Here is a 19,511-nt window from a genome sequence, read left to right as displayed (position 1 = left end):
GAGTGAACGAGCAGACGGAAGACCTCTCTCTCTGCCATCTCTCTGTGTAACTCTGACTTTCAAATAAAATAAATAAATCTTAAAAAAAAAAAAAAGGGCACTAGTTTGAAGGAATTCATGAACAGTCTTTTCAAGGGTTGTTTTTCTGAAGTCCTGGCTCTATTATTATTGTCCTGGTATTATACTTAATTATACGCAGGAGGCTACCGTTGATCTCAAAGGGGGAACGTTTCTCAGAGAAGTAGAGGCTTACTGAACATGGAAAGCATGTTTCTGCTGTACATTTTTATTCCATGGCTGGTTTGTGCTAAGGGAATTTTAACAATAAATATAGAAATAAAATTAAATAGAAAATATATCTGGAAGCTAATTCACTTAAAATTTAGACTGCATGGATGAGTCTTTTCTGAGACCATGAAGGCAAATCATTCTTGCCAGTATAAAAGAATTCATTCTAACTAGAGAATCTTTGATTCATGCTTCTCTATTTGTAAAAACAGACTGTCATTAGTCTCCATTTCAAATTATGGCTTAATTAAATATACTACATTTTATAAAAAGAACCTTATATGAGGGAGTCTTTTAAACAGTTCATAGAAATACATATTGTGAAAAACTGCATGGGTTTGAAATCTCATGAAAATAAACATTTTAATGAAATTTTCTATGAACTTTTTAAAGTATCCTCATACAATGTCTATTCAAATGTATTCAGTTCTTGAGTTTACACAGTTAAGATACCTATATCCTACTAAAAGGTAAGCATGGGTCTGTTTTTCTGGGAGTATTTGTCAGCTATATTAAACAAATATGCTTATTTTTCTTCTCAGAGGCAGAGAGATGATGGAGCTCCTATCTGCTTGTTTACTGCCCAAAGCCTTGTGACAGCAGGTCTGGGCCAGGCAGAAATCAGGAGATGGTAACTCAATCCAGGTTTCCCACATGGATGGCAGAGATCCACCTTCTTTAGCCATATTACCCTCCGCATTGGAAGGAGACTGGAACCGGGAGTGAAGCAGGGACATAAACAGGTACACCAATATAGGATGTGGGTGTCTTAAACAGTGTCTTAACTGCTAGATTAAGTGCCCACCCTGATGGTTATGTTTGATTTATTTATATTTAATTAGAACCAGCCACAATTAAAATAGAAAAAATTTTCCCCCTCACAAATTATTTGATGAAAATATCTCATCATCCCAGTTGTAAGAATAGTTTCTAGGAGCTGGTGCTGTGTTTTGTGCTGGGTTAAGCCACCATCTATAGTGCCAGGATCCCATAAGGATGCCAGTTCGAGTCCTGGCTGTTCCACTGCCAATCCAGCTCCCTGCTGATGTGCCTGAGAAAGCAGTGGAGGATGGCCTAAATGCCTGGGCCCCTGCACCCATGGAAGAAGCTCCTGGCTTGACCCGGCCCAGCCCTGGTCACTGTGGCCATTTGAAGAGTAAACCAGCAGATGGAAAATCTCTCTTTCTCTCTCCCTCTGTAACTCTTTTTTTTTTTTTTTTGACAGGCAGAGTGGACAGTGAGAGAGAGAGAAAGGTCTTCCTTTTCTGTTGGTTCACCCTCCAATGGCCGCTGCGGGTGGCGCACTGCGCTGATCCGAAGCCAGAAGCCAGGTGCTTCCTCCTGGTTTCCCATGCGGGTGCAGGGCCCAAGGACTTGGGCCAACCTCCACTGCACTCCCAGGCCACAGCAGAGAGCTGGACTGGAAGAGGAGCGACCGGGACAGAATCTGGTGCCCCTACTGGGACTAGAACCCGGTGTGCCAGCGCCGCAGGCGGAGGATTAGCCTATTGAGCCGCGGCACCAGCCATGTAACTCTTTCAAATAAGTCAATAAATAAACTTAGGAAAAAAACCAGTTTCTGGTAAGATGACATCCTTCTAAATCTTAAAGACACCACAATGTTGAGTTTTCTATAAACGTCTAAGTACCTACTGACTATGAGGGAACCCAGAAGACTTTTTTCTTAAAGGATAAAGATTGAATATTCAAGTTGACAAGTCACATTTAATAAAATAAATATTTTGGCAAAAATGAGTATAAATTCTATTCTGAACAGCAAGGCATGTAAGAATAGGTGACTCGAAGTGACTTAGCATTAAAAGCCATTTTAATAAGAAATTACATTCTACATACAGGTGTGATTCCAAGAAGCTTCATTCCATTGGCTAAAACAGAACGGACAGCTTTGAAAAGATGAAGTCTGGCCTACAAAATAAACAATGATTAAAATGTTCAATTCGATGATAGGCTAAGTATAACTTTAAAAAATGATTTTTAAAGTAATTTTAATTTTCTTCTAATTCAACACAGGACAATATCTTAATGTGCCCTAGATTTACTAAAGGTAAAGAAATTCTAGCTATCACTAGGAGTGTGACAGTATCAGTATATAATATAAGTGGAACTAACTCAATACTACAACATTTAATGTAGGAAGATGTGCTTCATAGTTTAGTATTTTTGGGAAGTATATCAACATTGATTATTGCAGTCTAAATCTAATTATTACCCAAGTCAATAAGTGTACTACAGTTCAACAACAATATTATTTTAGAAAAATTTACAAGACTGACTTAGCAATACTAGTCTGAACACACTGTGGGTTCTACAGGAGATAATCAACATAACTTACCCCCGCCACTTCGGGAGGACTGTCTTTTATGTGCAGTGTTTTGTGTGCCACAGCTGCAAGATGACTGAAATGGGAAGAGAGAGATGAGGATCAGCAGTAGATTCCCCTTGTAATATATGAGCTACATATCTGACTCCCAAGTTAAAATATATAAAAACCAGGAACTGTTGAAGAAGGTAACCAGATTTGTAGTGCTGAGATTGGAATTCACTGCTTCTCTATGATGGATAAAGTAAAACACACTACACTCAAGCTTTAGATCTTGTTCTTGGTTTTCTTACTACCAAGTAGCAGGTTATTAAAATTATAATTACATTGTTAGTTTTACAAATAGAAGAGATTCCTTTTAGCTTTTTCTTAGTTAAGCAGCCTTTAAAATTAGCAGTATAAGACAGTATGGCTCTTCCCCATCTATAGAGTGAGGTGGTAGCATACAGACGATGGTACTGATCCATGCTGCACACACCGGTCACTCTTCTTCAGAGCACCTTTTCTTTAGGGATCACAGCAAGCACAGAAGCCCTCTCTGAGTCTCAAGACTGGGCAGAGCACTGGCCCTGTCTCAGGTTCACTATCATAATACATATGTACAGTCAATGAATGCCGTTACCAGTTCAAGTATAATATATGAGCTACATGTCTGACATATCTCAGTGTTACACTAAATAAACATTAGTCACAAATTTATAAAAATGAAGAAAGGGTTCCTATATTTAAAACACATCAATGTTTAGGTGAAGAGATTTGCTTACAGGAAAACTTCAGATGAAAGAAAGATCCTATGTCTGATCAGAAGGTCTCAAATGTCTAAACACCTGCAAATAGAACAATTATAAAGTACCTTAGAGTTAGAAGGTAACTGACAATGTGTCTGGGTTGAAGGTCCTGAGATGATCTATACAGCACCTCGTCAAACCTACAAGAAAGATGACAGGAGCAGCTGGCAGGGGAAGGCTGCACATATTACATGAAGCTAAGACATTAAAGGTTAAAAACATCTTAGATAGAAGATTGATTTGACATCATTATGAGGCATGTGAAAAAAGACTGTACATTTGAAGGCAAAGGCACATTTATTTCTTCTTACAAATTCCTTAATGGTAGGAACTTTCTAAATCATCTTGATATCCCTTAGGCCTACTCCAGAGCAAATGATTAAATCATGACTGTTAAAGTGAATGTGAAAAGTGAATGTGAGGGGCAAACGCTGGCATCCTATAAGAGTGCAGGTTCAAGTCCCAGCTGCTCCACTTCCAATCCAGCTCCCTGCTAATGCGCCTGGGAGAGCAGCAGATGATAGGGCGTGGGCTCCTACCATGTGGGAGACCAGGATGGAGTGGCTTCAGCTTGGCGCAGCCCTGGCTGTTGTGGCTATCTGATGAGTGAATTAATAGAAGGAAAAAGCAATTCTTGTCTTTTGCCCTTCTTTGTAACTCTGCTTTTCAAATAAAATGAACAAATAAATCTTCTAAATACACAAGGTGAATGTGAAAAGCCTCCAGCCATGTTTAGGAATGTAATCTATAAACCATCAGAGCTACCCTTGAGGCTAAGAAAACCAGATTGTGTTATTTTCCTTACAGATTAGGTACATGTGAATAAAGTTTTCTGATCTCAGAGAAAAAAACATTGTCTTCTGTGTGGCAATCAGAGCAAGTACCTTTGTCAAAACTACCTCCATCGCTTCTAGAAACCATCTAGTGCCAAGTCTGGCTTCACCAACACCATGTGTAAGACATAAAAGCTGTGGTCTCTTGACTGGATAGACCCATGCATTTAAACTGTGAGCTGAACGCCAGAGGCAAATGAAGGACTTAGGGTCTTCTGGGAAGCTAGACAAAGGTGGACCTTTTTCTTAACTTTTCACAAGGATGAGAAGATATTTTCCAAAAGCAATAGGTTATGTTTCTGTCCAGCTTTACATTCTCAGACTATGGGCTAGAGCATGCTAGCCATCTGTGCTAGTGCAGCAGTGATAGTATTTTTAATATTCAAAGATGGACCTTGAGCACTGGCTTTATTCATACCCTCCATAGGCAGGTAACTGTTTTGGGGGCATACCTTTACCTAAAGTATACAGGCAGGAAGAATTAGGCAGCCACTGGTGTGCTGACTCTCATGGTCAGCAAAAATCCCAACAGTCAATTCAATAAGCGGAAGTGGACTTGATAATACTAGACACCTGTCTTACCTGAGAAGATGCTGGAGAATTGAAACAGACTGGGGCTCTTGTAAACAAGCAGTGTTGAAGTCATTCAGATAACCACATCCAAAGGTCTCTTCCAAACTGTTATCAAAAAAAAAAAAAAAAGAAAAGAAAAGAAAAAAAAACCCACAAAAATTAAATATAGCATTCAAGGGCGCACAGCTGCAAGTGATAAACATTACCTCACAAAACAGTCTTGGTGTACTCAATGTTCTAAACTCTGATGCTAACATTGTGGGAGCTAATGCCTCCATTTTCCTTAAATCTGTTAACAGTACACTCTGGCAGGATTACTTTAAGAACATAGGTGCTTACTAAATAATATTTTTAAAAACCAACAACAGATGGCCCATTGTATTTTAAGTAGTTTTGAACAGCAGCTGTTGGAAAAGCCCAGAAAGCAGCCTGCTCCTAAGTCACCGCTCCCCAGCCTGGGGAAGGACAGGGCAGCACACACTGTCCTGTGGCCACCTCTCACCTGTGCAGTCGGGCGTGTGTGTACTGCAGGAAGACTCCCGTGTCCCCACGACTCTGGAAAATACGATCCCAGCTGAACTGGTAGTCAGATAGCAGCGCACTGCGGAAGTCCTAAAGTGACAGGAAATCTTTAGCTTCAGGATTTGTCCTAGTACCAGACACAGGGCTCTCACAGGAAGAATTAACAGACCTGAATAATGAGCGCAGCCAGCCCGACCTTCTCTGCAGTCTCCTGTGGGTTCTCAAGTTTTTTAGTTGCTGAAAAAGACAGAGACAGCTATCTTTAACCCCCAAGACCCTGGGCCAGAATCAAGGAAGGACCCGGAGATAAAATCTGCTGAGAATGTCTGCTGATAATCAACAACAAGCAGGTTCACAGAGGGTACTTATCTTTCTATTTTAGGCTAGGTTACCCTGATAATGACATCTTCCCTGCAGAAATTAAAGAGGAAGAATTAATAGTTTTTTTAAAAAAACTTATTTGAAAGGCAGGGTTAGACAGAGGTAGAGGGAGGGAGGGAGGTAGAGGGAGAGAGCGAGCGAGAAAGAGAGGGAGGTTTTCCATCCACTAGTTCCTTCTTCAAATGGCTGCAATGACCGCAGCTGGGCTAGGAGCATCTTCTGGGTCTCCCACATGGGTTCAGGGACTCAAGAACTTGGGCCGTCCTCTGCTGCTCTTCCAGGTGCATTACCAGAGATCTGGATTGGAAGTGGAGCAGCCAGGACTCAAACTAGTGCCCATATGGGATGCTGGCACTACAGGCAGCTCTACCTGCTACACTATAGCGCCAGCCTCAGTTTATTTCTCTCTTGTAAGATAGTAGAAATAGCTGATAAAGCCATAAGGACTTATGACTTGTGTCTAATTTATAATGTAGAAATTTTGTATAATGACTTAGGCAATGGAATGATGTTAAAGGTGTCCATGAAAAGCAGTCCAGGCTTGTACCACTCAAATTATTGAAAAGGACAACTCTCCTGAGCAGCAAGTCTAAAAAGTTCTGACTCTTCAAACAGCAAAACGTAAAAGCAGCATAAAAGTTATGATTTTAACAACAAAGAAAATTCACTTTTAATAGAAGCCATGTTCTGTAGCATCCGTAATTGAATCTCATTTAATACATCTTCCAGAAAAGTGACATCTCCTCTTCGAGTCTTCATTCCCTGCACGACTCCAAAGGGCACATGCTGGCACCTGAAAGAGAATGGACATTTGATGGACTGAGCCACTTCTTCAGACATTAGCATCCCACACTGGAGTGCTGGTTTAAGTCCTGGCTACTCTGCTTCTGATCCAGCTTCCTGCTAAAATGCCTGGGAAAGATGGTCCAAGTGCTTGGGCCCCTACCACTCACACAGTTGTCCAGGAAGGAGTTCCTGGCTACTGGCTTCAGCCTGGTCCAGATCTGGCTATTGTGAACATTTGGGGAGTGAACCACCAAAAAATATTTCCCTCTCTCTCTCTTGCTCTTTCAAATAAATAAATAAATATTAAAAGAAGAAAAGAAAGCTAGAAAGAAAAAAAGACTGGTGATGAACTTATCTAATGATACCTGGCAGAAAGCAGTCTCAACTTCAACCCTCACAGTGGAGTTTAAAAAATTAACAAAGTGAAACAGGATGTGATCTATTGTCCAGAACAAAGGATGTTAAATACGCAGCTTCAATTGATAGAGATAATCACTACCGTGTGATTAAGTTAGTGGCCTACAGGAGAAGATGAATATTGGAATGGAGAATTCTGTCAGGACACTGACAGCAGATGTCCAATAACAATACATTTATTAAGTGTTCATGAGCTACAAGTTAAAATAACCAGGACACAAAGTAATGCAAAAATGAAACCTTTTTTCCACATTAACATCTTGAAGCAAGGAATTGAAGTGTGAATGCAAATCTGTCTATGTACCTTTTCAAGCTTGGTTGACCTAACAAAACTTTAGTGACCCTGAGCAGGCAATTAAGAACCATGGAGACTTTACCTTTCTACCCAGTCATATCCCATGATCTTCAGCATCTGAAACACTTGCTGAAAATGCTTTTTTTGTCCTTTATCTGTCTTGGGGAGAAAACATATTTGAAACAAAAGAACAGTGAAAAGTTAATCTACAAAAAATAATTTGGACCTGAGTCAAATTTACAGAGCTTTAACAGACTAGTCATTGTCAATGCATACATTTTACTTATTTATGTATTTATTTTTTAAAGATTTATTTATTTGAAAGGCAGAGTTAGAGAAACAGGGAGAGATACAGAGCAGTCTTCCATCTGATGGTTCACTCTCCAAATGGTCATAACGACCAGGGCTGGCCCAAGCCAAAGGCAGGAGCCAGAAGCTTCATCCAAGTCTCCCACAGGGGTGCAGGGGCCCAAGGTCTTGGGTCATCCTATGCTGGTTTCTCAGGTGCATTATCAGCAGGGAGTTGTATCCAAAATGGAGTAGTCAGGATTCAAACTAGCACCCATATGGGACGCCAGCACTGTAGGTGGTTGCTTAACCTGTTAGGTCACAACACCAGTCTCAGTGAATATATTTTAAATCAACACACAAAGAAGATGCTACTAGAAGACTATCTAATCTGTGTGCTACACCACACAGGGAAATAAGAGCCTCAGCCTTCCAGTTAAGGAGGAAATATGAACTTGAACCTTCTAAATACTCTATCTAAATTCCTTCCCTCTCAGGTATTACGACCCTTACCTCCAAGAAACCTAAAACTAAATTTTAACATTTGATGACAACTTTGTAGTGAAAAGCGAAGTTGTACATGAAAAGGAAAGCAGAGAATAGACTGGAATACCTCAACAATAAAAGGAAAAAACTTGACATATACACTACTTTGGATGGATCTCAAAGGCAATCACATGCTGAGTAAAACAAGTCAATCTCAAAAGGCTATATATATACTGTGTGATTCCATCAAAGTGACAAAACCAGCGTGATACAGAATACACCAGTGGTTGCCAAGGTCAGGGTTGGGAACAAGGTTGAATTATTATGGGGTTGGCCATGCCGGAGATTATTTTGTGATGGAAAAGTTCTGTAGTCTGAATGTGGGTGTAGTCACACAAATCTATACATGTGATAAAATTTCACCAAACCACTCCCACACAAACATTCACATCCACACAAGAGTGCATGTAAATACTGGTGAAATATCAATAAGACACCCACCAATGTCAATTTCCTGGTATTCATAAAGTATTATGTATATGTAAGAAACATCTGGAGGAAGCTAGGTGAAGGCCACACAAAAACACTGTACTAGGGGGACAGCGCTATGGCATAGCAGGTTAAAGCCCCAAGCCCTGGCATCCCATATGGGTACTGGTTCAAGTCCCAGCTGCTCCACTTTCAATCCAGTTCCTGGCAATGGCCTGGGAAAGCAGCAAAAGATGGCCCAAGTGCTTGGAACCCTGCACCAGCGTGGGAGACCCAGAAGAAGCTCCTGACTTCAGATCAGCTCAGCTCTGGCCATTGCAGTCATTTGGGAAGTGAACCACTGAATGGAGGACCTCTCTCTCTGGCTCTACCTTTCTCTGTAATTGGCTTTCAAATAAATAAAATAAATCTTAAAAAACAAACAAACACTGTGCTATATACTACTTTGAAACTTACTGTGAACCAAACTACACGGGCATTTTAAAATGAGAAATGTGTGTGTGTGTGTTTGTGGAGGAGGTTGGGGAGCAGCATTGTGGAACACTGGGTTAAACCACTGCCTGTAATGCCAGCACCTGGTATTGGAATGTAGGTTCCCTGCTAATGTGGCTGGGGAAGCAGTGAATGGTGGTCCAAGTGCTAGGCACCTGCCACCCATGTGGGAGACCTGGACGGAGTTCTGGGCTCTTGGCTTTGGCCTGGTTCACCCCAGCAGTTGTGGTCATTTGGGGAGTAAACCAGAGAATGGACAATCTTTTACTCTGCCTCTCTCCCTCTGTCACTTTGCCTTTCTTTTTTTTGACAGGCAGAGTGGATAGTGAGAGAGAGAGACAGAGAGAAGGTCTTCCTTTACTGTTGGTTCACCCTCCAATGGCCGCCGCGGCCGGTGCGCTGCAGCCGGCACATCGCGCTGATCCGAAGCCAGGAGCCAGGTGCTTCCCCTGGTCTCCCATGCAGGTGCAGGGCCCAAAGACTTGGGCCATCCTCCACTTCACTCCCGGGCCATAGCAGAGAGCTGGCCTGGAAGAGGGGCAACCAGGACAAAATCCGGCGCCCCGACCGGGACTAGAATCTGGTGTGCTGGCGCCACAAGGCGGAGGATTAGCCTATTGAGCCACGGCGCCGGCTATTGTCTTTCAAAAAAAAAAAAAAAGAATTAAAGGATATTTTGGTGCAAAATTTTAAAAACATGCATGTAATTTTTCATAATACACATTTATGACCCCTTCCTATGCATGGATTTCAAAACTTATTGCAACAAAATAAACATCTTGTAATTCTGTTTTTCCATGAATTTTCAAAGTCTCTGAATTCTAAAAACTTTAAAAACAATCACATTATAGCAAACTGTACATATTAATTTCACATAATCATTTCCTCAATTTGAGTAATATTTTTTCCTTCTAAAGCAATCTGAGCTTTTATATTTATAAATTAAAAATTTTGTAGAGGTTGCCAACTTTAATACACTTGATGCTGAATTCTCTCTGTAGTCTGACATGATTACTTTTCTGTAATTTTCAACATGGCACCCAATTTCAATCTGTAGTTTTCATGAGATAAGGATTTTACTCTTTTCTTTATTGTGATTACTTACCACATAAATCATTGTATCAAAATTATACTTGTCCATTCGATCTATGGCAGCTGCAAGATCTCTGAAGAAAAGGCCATAAATCAAGAGTTACTGAGGAGATCTGGGTAATAATTTGTTTCATTTATTTAGTAGCAATGAGACTTTTCTAATTAAGAACTCCCACTACTGCATAGCCTGGGGTATCCCATCCACACTTGCATAACGACATTATCATCCTTTGATACAAAATAACAAAATAGTCTTGGGAAAACAATAATAAAAAGGCATAGGAAAAGGAAATAAAAACTAAATTAAAAACTAAATATAAATAAAAGTTCTAGGACAATGGTGACAATAACTAAAACAGCTCTGGGTAAACTGTCATGTAGGTAAATGTTTTATGATTAATGAAGTCTCTACTGAAAACAATTACCTAACTGTTACTTCTCTGTAATACATTCTCTTGAGGGACATTCTTAAAATACAGGTAAAGCAGCAGATAAACAAGCATCTTTTAACGACTTTCCTTTTAATACTATTAAAATTTTTCAAAGTCTTGGGCCTGTCACAGCAATACCTTCTCAAGCATTTTAAAAGACCATAAAATTCTTTAATGAAAATTTTACTGATTTTTATCGCCTATTAAGTACAAAATGCCTGGTTTGTACATAGTATAAATAATGAAAAATAAACAATAAACTATAAAATATCAAGCCAAGAATTATAAAAATAATGAAGTTTATAATTTTGGGTAATAGTATGTCATAGGGGGCCAGCATTGTGGCATAGAAGGGTAATAAGCCTCCACGTCCAATGCCGGCATCCCATATGGATGCCAGTTTGAGTCCCGGCTGTTCACTTCTGATCCAGCTCTCTGCTATGGCCTGGGAAAGCAGAATATGGTCCAAGTCCTTGGGCCCCTGCACCCACATGGGAGACCCAGAAGAAGCTCCTTGCTTCAGATTGGTGCAGCTCCAGCCATTGCGGCCAATTGGGGAGTGAACCATCGGATGCAAGACCTCTCTCTCTCTGCCTCTCCTCTATCTGTGTGACTATGACTTTCAAGTAAAATAAATAAATCTTTAAAAAAACAAAAACAAAAAACCACACTGGTGATATATTTCTTGGTTTTTTTTTTTGACAGTAAGCCTGAAAGAACAAAAGAGAACAATCTAAGGAAAAGTTCTAGGTTGAGTTTGTAGAAACTGAATTTGAAAGCCTGAAAAAATAAATGCCAGGTCATTTAGTCCGGGTTTCTCATATACAGAGTGGGGAACCAGGGCCCAGAGAATTAAGTGATGGTCATGATGTCAGAAGCAAAGAAATCCAGGTCTCCAGCCTCAAACTGCATGCTGTGTTCAGTATTCTCTGCTAGATATAATATATATTATGTAAATTATGTACCTTGTATATATATGTTCTTCTTGACTTCAACTGCATGGAACTGCTAAAGCAAAAATCAAAAAATAAAAGGAATTTTCTAAGGGGCAGGTAAGAGACTTGATTGGTTGTTTGAAATTGGAACAAATGATGGTAGTTAATGGCAACAATAAAGTACCATTACATTATCTATGTTATGAAAGTGTTTTGTGAGCTAACATAAAATTGGCCTGGAAGACACCAGAGCCGTTTGCCCGCAGTGCTTAGGTAAGGTCATGTTGGCTTGCGTGTCTTTTTTCTTGTTCTATCTTCTTCCTGTTAGCCTTACCCCACAAATAAGTATGCTTGCTAAGCCTACTTCTTGCTGATTAACAGAGACTGCTCCTTCCCATAAGGGTCAGTTATGAAAATGGTGAAAAAAATAAAAAGTGACATGGCTTACTTCTTCCCTAGCCTATTCACCAAAATTATCATGAGGCCTGGTATGTGCATGTAAGATGGTATTTATAGTGTGAAGAACCACTGAGCTAATATCTCCTTTTTGTGTAGATTCCTGCCAAACATGCAATTCTAAAACATAAGTACCTCTGCTGTTTTATAGTTTGTAAAGCAATATATAGCTTTGGAAATCTTACGATGCTTAACTAGACATAAAATTTTTTGTCACTTTTCTGATGATCCAAGGGAACCTCAAAAACTTTATAGAAAACATGTATTATGAAAAAAATTATGCATACATTTCAAAATATTTTTGCCTCCCAAATAAAATTATATTTTAATTCCATTTTTCCAATAATGTGTGTGTATGTTTTAAAGATTTATTTGTTTAAAAGTCAGAGTTAGAGAGTGAGAGGGAGGGAGAGACAGATCTTCCATCTGCTGGTCCATTCCCTAGATGGCTGCAACAGCAAGGGCTGGGCCAGGCCAAAGCCAGGAGCTTCATACGTCTCCTACATGGGTGACAAGGACCCAAACACTTGAGCCATCTTCCACAGCTTTTTACAGGCCATTAGCAGGGAGCTGGACTGGAAGCGGAGCAGCCAGGACAGGAACCGGTGCCCATATGAGATGCTGGTGTTGCAGGTGGTAGCTTTACCCCCTATGCCACAACACTGGCCCCCAAAAATGTTTTAAAGTACCTTCACGTTAAATCTTTACAACAGAGAGAAACCCAATAAATAGTTTTTGAATGTGAAAGCAACAGATTTAGAACTTACAACTAGGATCTGATAACAGTTTTAGAGATAAAATGGTTGCCTTGACATTAACCATAAGACAAAGAACTTGAAGACATATGTACATCCCAACAACAGCACCTACAAACCTGGTTGCATAAAGAGAAGTCCCATCACTTCGCATTACAGTACAAATTGAAGAGGGGTCACTGTTCCCAGAGAGATCCACTACAGCAGTTCCTTTTCTAGAAATGTAAACAGATCACTCTGAAGCAGCATAATAAATTAAGACTTTAAAAGTGTAACTTCCATAACATTATGTTTGGCAAACTAGAAGCTAGTCACATTACCCAACTAATAAGTGTCTATTCACTCTATAGACAACAATGGGAAAAAAAACAAAGAAGAGATATGACTGAGAATCTATTAAGAAGTGGGGATGTTTTAACTAACAGTTGGTTATTCTCTTTCTCATCTGTAGCTCTGGATAAGGTGCTCAGATAAAATCTTTAATATACTCAGTTGGAAAATGAGATTGCAACTGCAGCTTAACCAAGAAATATCAGATTCCTCTTCTAATACAAGCTATTATAACGTGCTAGAAAATATACTCTTGAGTATTATAACCATAGAATTTTGTTATTATCTTTCTAGCTTTGCCAAAAACTGGGATATAGGACAGTCTAAAAATTTTCCTAAAAAGATTTAACTGAGGATATTATTAATCATATTTTCCAAGTCCTCTCTATAATGATGAGAGGAGAAATCTGGCTTTGGTGTTATGAAAAGTGATACTTCTAAGCAACTAGTTTGCTTCTATATTATGGCTGCTTGGACTTCTATGACTGGGACTATTTTTCTTAAGCTGACAGAAAGCTAAAATGTAAAATAGGCAAGCAAAAAAGTAATGAAAGTCTTCTGCATTGGAAAGGAAGAGATGAAACAGTCTGCAGGCAACAGAGAATGGTCTAACAAAAAATTATCAGAATAAATGAATTTAATAAAATTGTAGGATACAAAACCAACATACAAGAATAACTAGCTTTTCTCTGTAGGAACAATGAACTATCTAAGAAAGAAATAAAGAAAAACAATCCCACTTATAGTAACATTAAAAAATTAAAATACTTAGGAACAAACTTAAGAAAGTTAAAGATCTATAAACCAAAAACTATAAAATATGAAAGAAATCAAACACAAATGCACAAGTGAATAGAAAAACTTCGCGTGTTTATGGATTGGAAGAATGTCATAAAAATGTCCATACTCCAAGTGATCCACATATTCAATATAGTCCCTATCAAAATTCCAACAACGTGTTTTGTTAATGTTTACTTATTCATTTGAAAGGCAGAGTGACAGAAAGAGAGAGAGAGAAATCCAACTACCATCTGCTAATTCACTTCTTAAATGCCCATAGCAGCCAGGCCTGGCTGGACCAAGCCAAAGCCTGGAGCCAGGCACTCCATTCCTGTCTCCCACACAGGCAGCAGGAGTCCAAGTGCTTGAGACAATATCTGCTGCAGGACTCGAAGTGAAAGTGGGACTTGATCCCAGGACTCTAAGATACAGGTGTCAGCCATGTAATCTACCATACAACAATGCCCATTCTCAACAATATTTTTTTTACAGAAACAGAAAACACATTCCTCAAATTCATACGGAACCATAAAAGACTCCAAACAGTAAAAGCAATCTTTTTTTTTTTAATTTTTAAAATTGTATTTGAGAGGGAAAGGGAGAGGGTAAACTCTTCATCTGCTGGCTCACTCTCCAAATGCTTGCAAAAGTTCCCAGCCAGAGACAAAGCTAGGAGCCACTCAATCCAGGTCTCCCAGGTGAGGGTCTGGGACCTAATTATTTGAGACATTCTCCTGCTGTTTCTTAGGGTGTACATTAGCAGGAAGCTGGAGTCAATGGTGGAGAAGGGCATCAAACTCAGGTACTCAAATATGGAGTAAGGAGTCCTAAACAGACCAGTGACTTTAACAGCTGGGCTATAGACCTTCCCCAGCAAAAGCAATCTGGAATAAAAAGAACAAAGCTGGATGTACCACACTATTTGGTCTCAAATTCTACTACAAAGCTAAACGAATCAAAACAATGAAGGTATTGGCACAAAAAGACATACAGACCAATCAAATAGAATAAAGAGCACAGATACTAGCAAAATTACAGAAAACAGAACAAAGGTTCCCCAAAGAATTAAAAACAGATTTACCATATGACCTAGCAATCTCACTACTGAATATATAACAAAAGGAAATTTAGTCAGTATGTAGAAAAGATACCTGACCTGCCATGTTCATCCCAGCATTACTCAACAATGGCCAACATACAGAATAGAATCAAGTGTTCATCGATGGATGAGTGGATAAAAGAGTATAAATACTTCAGCCTTAAAACACAAAAAGGAAATCCATTATCTGCGACAACATGGATGAACCTGGAGGCCATTATGCTGAGTGAATTAGCCAGACACAGAAAAAGAATCTCATTTATATGTAGAATCTAAAAAACTGTTCTCAAGGCTGGTATTGTAATGTGGTGGATTAAGCTGCAGTTTGCAATGTTGGCAACCCATACTATTGGTAAACCATACTGGAGTGCTGGATAGAGTCACACCTACTCTACTTCTGGTCCAGCTTCCTGTTAATGCATTTGGGAAGGCAGCAGAAGATGGTCCAAGTGCTTGGGCCACTGCCACCCATGTGGAAGACCAGAATGGAGTTTTTGGCTTCTGTCTTTGCCCTGGTTCAGACTTGGCTGTCCATCTGGGTAGTGACCCAGCAGATGCAAGATGTCTCTGTCACTATGCCTTTCAAATAAATAACTTTTTTTTCCGGAAATTTAAAAATTGTTCTAGAGAAACAGAGTATAATGGTGGTTACCAAAAGTGGAGAATAGGGAGAAAATAATTAAAGGGCACAAAATTTCACTAAGATAGGAGGAATAAGTTCTATAAATTTACATTGTGACTATAACTAGTTATAATATATAGTACAAGGCCGGCGCCGCGGCTCAATAGGCTAATCCTCTGCCTTGCGGCGCCGGCACACCGGGTTCTAGTCCCGGTTGCCCCTCTTCCAGGCCAGCTCTCTGCTGTGGCCCGGGAGTGCAGTGGAGGATGGCCCAAGTGCTTGGGCCCTGCACCCCATGGGAGACCAGGAGAAGCACCTGGCTCCTGGCTTCAGATCAGCACGGTGCACCGGCCGCAGCGCACCGGCCGCAGCGGCCATTGGAGGGTGAACCAACAGCAAAGGAAGACCTTTCTCTCTGTCTCTCTCTCTCACTATCCACTCTGCCTGTCAATAAATAAATAAATAAATAAATAATATATAGTATAGGTACCTAGATGAGGTGATGGACATGTTACCTTGATTTAAACATTCCATGATACATATTGAAAACATAATGTAGCACACCATAAATATAATTCAATTTGTTATTTCTCCTTTAAAAACAATAAAAAAAAAGAAATCTACATAAGTGGATGCAGTAACCTCATCTATCATCTCTAACTTCATTTTACTTTTCCTGACCCTACTTCCTGATTTCTTCATTATACTTTTTAAAGAGCTTTTATCCTGTCTTCATAAGCTGCCTTAAATCTTTTCTTTAAAAGGATTTTTTATAAAGGGTATGGTTGAGACAGAAATAGGTTCTAGTTCCTTCTTCCAGTTATACCATTATCAGGTGTGTGACTTTAGTAAAGTCACTTGCATTTTCTAAGCTTCAGTTCTTTCCTGTATAAAGTACAGATAACATCCTTTCTCCCAATCTTATTAGCCTTTTGCTAAGTAAGCAAGATCACATGGGGAAAGGTGCTTTGAACAGCAAAAAGCACTAAGAAAGACACCTGGAAAGCTGCTCACCAGATTCTGTTGTTCTTACTGAAATAATACATCAATATTAATTTCAAAGAACAACAAACTAAAGCAACAAACAGTAATTTGACCATACACTGTTTTCTTTAGGAGTCCTTTACTGTCCAGCAACTTTAAGATTTCCCGAGATTTTTCACGATAAAATGATTCTCCCGAATATTCATCGAAGTAGACATCTAGACGCTAGAAGGGTTCAGAGACAAAATTTTACAAAATGTTAGGATGAGATTTAACTAAGACAAAATTAAGGATGGTGGTTCACTATCTGTCACAAACAGGAAAAATTAGATCAAGTCACTCCTTTGCTCACATCAGTAGTATGCTATATAGAACTGTTAGTGAAATGAATATGAATATGGGAATCACATGGTACATGCAACTCTTTAGTTTCCCAGTCATACTACTCATACCTCAAGTGCTCAATAACACATATACCCTGCGACTACCATACTGGACAGCACAGATGCAGAACACTCACTTATAGTGGAAAACTATACCGGACAACCCTCTCTGAGAATGGCCTACAATGAGCTTGACACTACAATCACCTCCATTTCCTTCCTTCTGTGCTTCATCTTGCTTACTTCCTCTAGCCACACGACTTCTTTATCAAAACACTCCTCGTCCTACTGATAGTGCACACCTCATCTCTCCATATCTCCTCATCTCACCTCCATCTACCACCATATAATAGACTGCATATGTTTCTTGTTTCATTTTCTTTAATTTGTTTTGTCTCCTGTAAGGTCCATGACAGCAAGGAGTTTTACCTCTTATTCATTGTTGTACCCCTCCCTCCAAAGTGTTTATTAAATGAATGAATGAATTCTCATCACATTAAGGAAGGAATGAGAGAAGAGAGAAGATGAAAGCCAGACCGAAATGAAATATTCAGAGGTGAGATACCACTTCAGGATTATTTTGCAACTTTAACTTTCTGATCAAAGAGCAATATTTGAGTTCCAGTTTTCTATTCAACCAGAAATCTACTCTTAAAACATGAGCTGAAGCAGTGGCTTTACCATGCAGTGGAGAGCAGAAAGGAGAATCACAGATAGATTACCTTGTAAATTCTGATGTACTCTTCAATACTCAAGTCCCGAAATTTTTGCCACAGTGAAAGTGCTTGTGCATCACCCAGTTCCAATCTCTGGAAGAACTCCTGTGCTGATTTTGCTACACTTTTATCATCTGCTGCTTCTTTATTAACTTGTACATAAACCTAAAAGTATAACAGTAATTAAATGAAGTACACTTATAGCCAATGTTATCTTCAATAAGGAAAAGAAGAAAACGAAGCACAATCCTGAGCTTTCTCATTTACAAGTTACCTAAGTGGCCTCACCAGAGTGGTTGCTTTTTTCCCTCACCTTTGCCACATGCCTGTAGTAAAGCCTATTGTCTGCAGCCCTCCCCTCAAGTTTAGAAGTGCATACAATTAAATATACAGGATTACAAAGGAAGAGTTTACCTTGCAATAATCCTTGTGCATACAAACTAAATATTTTTAAGGAATGTAAACGTGTGATATAGTAACAGAAGAAAATTTCTGATAAAGGTTAGTCAAAATAAAGTTTAATTTTTTTTTCTTCTCATCTAAGTTCATAGATGCCTAGGTTGACTAAGCTTGTATTTCTTCTAATTTTGTTCAAAGTGACAAAGTATTCTTCCAATTTCTGTGAGAAGGGCTGAAGAAATGGGATGGCTCAATTTGGCCAAGAAAGGGGCAGAACATGATTTAGGAGTCGGCTTAATCAAAGATTTTCAACTGTTCTCCAAAACTGAAAGACCAGTGAAGCACAGGATCTTGGTAAAAAGTAAACAGGACTTTTTGTGAAGATAAATTATACTCCAGCATGGATTCCTAGGAACTGTGTAGATCAAAATAGTTAGATAGGAAGAATAAATTAAGAACTAGAAAAATTTAAAGGCCCAATATAAAGAAAATAATAGAGAAGGAAACGCTAATTGCTTTGATTTGATACTCATATTGCATAAATGTATTGAGTTATCAGGTAGTACTCCCAAAATATGTACAACTATTACATGCCCATTAAACAGGAAAAAAAATTGTGTGGAGCACCCACTTCCAGCATGTTTTTAGCACCACCTGTCTTGGCTGGTTTAGTTCTTCACCCATCCAATCACTGGAGCAGAAGTCAATGCCTTATTAAGGACTTACTCTTCCAGCTCTCAGATTCTGTGTTCCAATGAAGTTTTAACCACCTTCTAGCTTTCAAAGTACAAAGTTAATAAATGATATTAAAATCTTAATATAATAGTTTAAGTAGTATTGATGTTATGCATGTGAACTACAAAGAGTTTACTTAAAAGTTGTAACTCACTTCTAGGTTGAGAAATGACTGACAAGTTCACTATCATATTATTTCTAGAAAGCTACTAAAGTAGCAAAAAAGCAAAAGAAATTGGTAAGTAAACTACTAAAAAGAAATGAGGCTTCTCAACTCTTATAGCAGGAACATCAAAATGTCTTGGTAGTAGCATTTGGGTAGAAACAATGATTTTAAGGCTTATACAAACTAGATACTTCTAACAAAGTTGACAATGCATTAAATGTCTCTCTCAAGGTAAAAAATCTCATCTTTTTTTTTTTAATTTTTATTTTTTTTGACAGGCAGAGTTAGACAGTGAGAGAGAAAGACAGAGAGAAAGGTCTTCCTTTTCCATTGGTTCACCCCCCAAGTGGCTGCTATGGCTGGCGCATTGCGGCGGGTGAGCTGCGCCAATCCAAAGCCAGGAGTCAGGTGCTTCCTCCTGGTCTCCCATGCAGGTGCAGGGCCCAAGGACTTGGGCCATCCTCCACTGCACTCCCGGGCCACAGCAGAGAGCTGGACTGGAAGAGGAGCAACCGGGACAGAATCTGGCGCCCCAACTGGGACTAGAACCAGAGTGCTGGCACCGCAGGCGGAGGATTAGCCTAGTGAGCTGCAGCGCCGGCCAAAAAATGTCTCATCTTAATAGGTGGTTTATGTTAATTACTGGAAT

The 19,511-nt window shown here is 39.4% G+C and overlaps 1 protein-coding gene across 3 annotated transcripts in view; it reads right to left on the bottom strand.

Moving 5' to 3' along the window:
• Nucleotides 1–19,511, bottom strand: part of RARS2 (arginyl-tRNA synthetase 2, mitochondrial) — an 88,985-nt gene that overhangs the window by 22,447 nt on the left and 47,027 nt on the right. Inside the window, exons 9-20 of one of the 3 annotated variants that reach the window (XM_070073798.1) lie at nt 17,569–17,727; nt 16,582–16,688; nt 12,768–12,863; nt 10,085–10,145; nt 7,307–7,383; nt 6,395–6,519; nt 5,515–5,582; nt 5,326–5,435; nt 4,833–4,928; nt 3,483–3,557; nt 2,642–2,705; nt 2,143–2,214 (exon numbers count right to left, since the gene is read on the bottom strand). In XM_070073798.1, the coding sequence (XP_069929899.1) occupies nt 2,143–2,214; nt 2,642–2,705; nt 3,483–3,557; nt 4,833–4,928; nt 5,326–5,435; nt 5,515–5,582; nt 6,395–6,519; nt 7,307–7,383; nt 10,085–10,145; nt 12,768–12,863; nt 16,582–16,688; nt 17,569–17,727 (1,110 nt within the window). Of the gene's footprint in view, nt 1–2,098; nt 2,215–2,641; nt 2,706–3,393; nt 3,457–3,482; nt 3,558–4,832; nt 4,929–5,325; nt 5,436–5,514; nt 5,583–6,394; nt 6,520–7,306; nt 7,384–10,084; nt 10,146–12,767; nt 12,864–16,581; nt 16,689–17,568; nt 17,728–19,511 lie in introns of those variants that run through there. The other 2 variants (XM_070073799.1, XM_070073801.1) reach the window with 2 other exon arrangements.

This window comes from Oryctolagus cuniculus, chromosome 5 (assembly GCF_964237555.1).
Source record: "Oryctolagus cuniculus chromosome 5, mOryCun1.1, whole genome shotgun sequence".
Classification (NCBI taxonomy): Eukaryota; Metazoa; Chordata; class Mammalia; order Lagomorpha; family Leporidae; genus Oryctolagus; species Oryctolagus cuniculus.
Note: the sequence above shows the minus strand (reverse complement) of the source record. Positions and strands in the feature narration are given on the sequence as shown.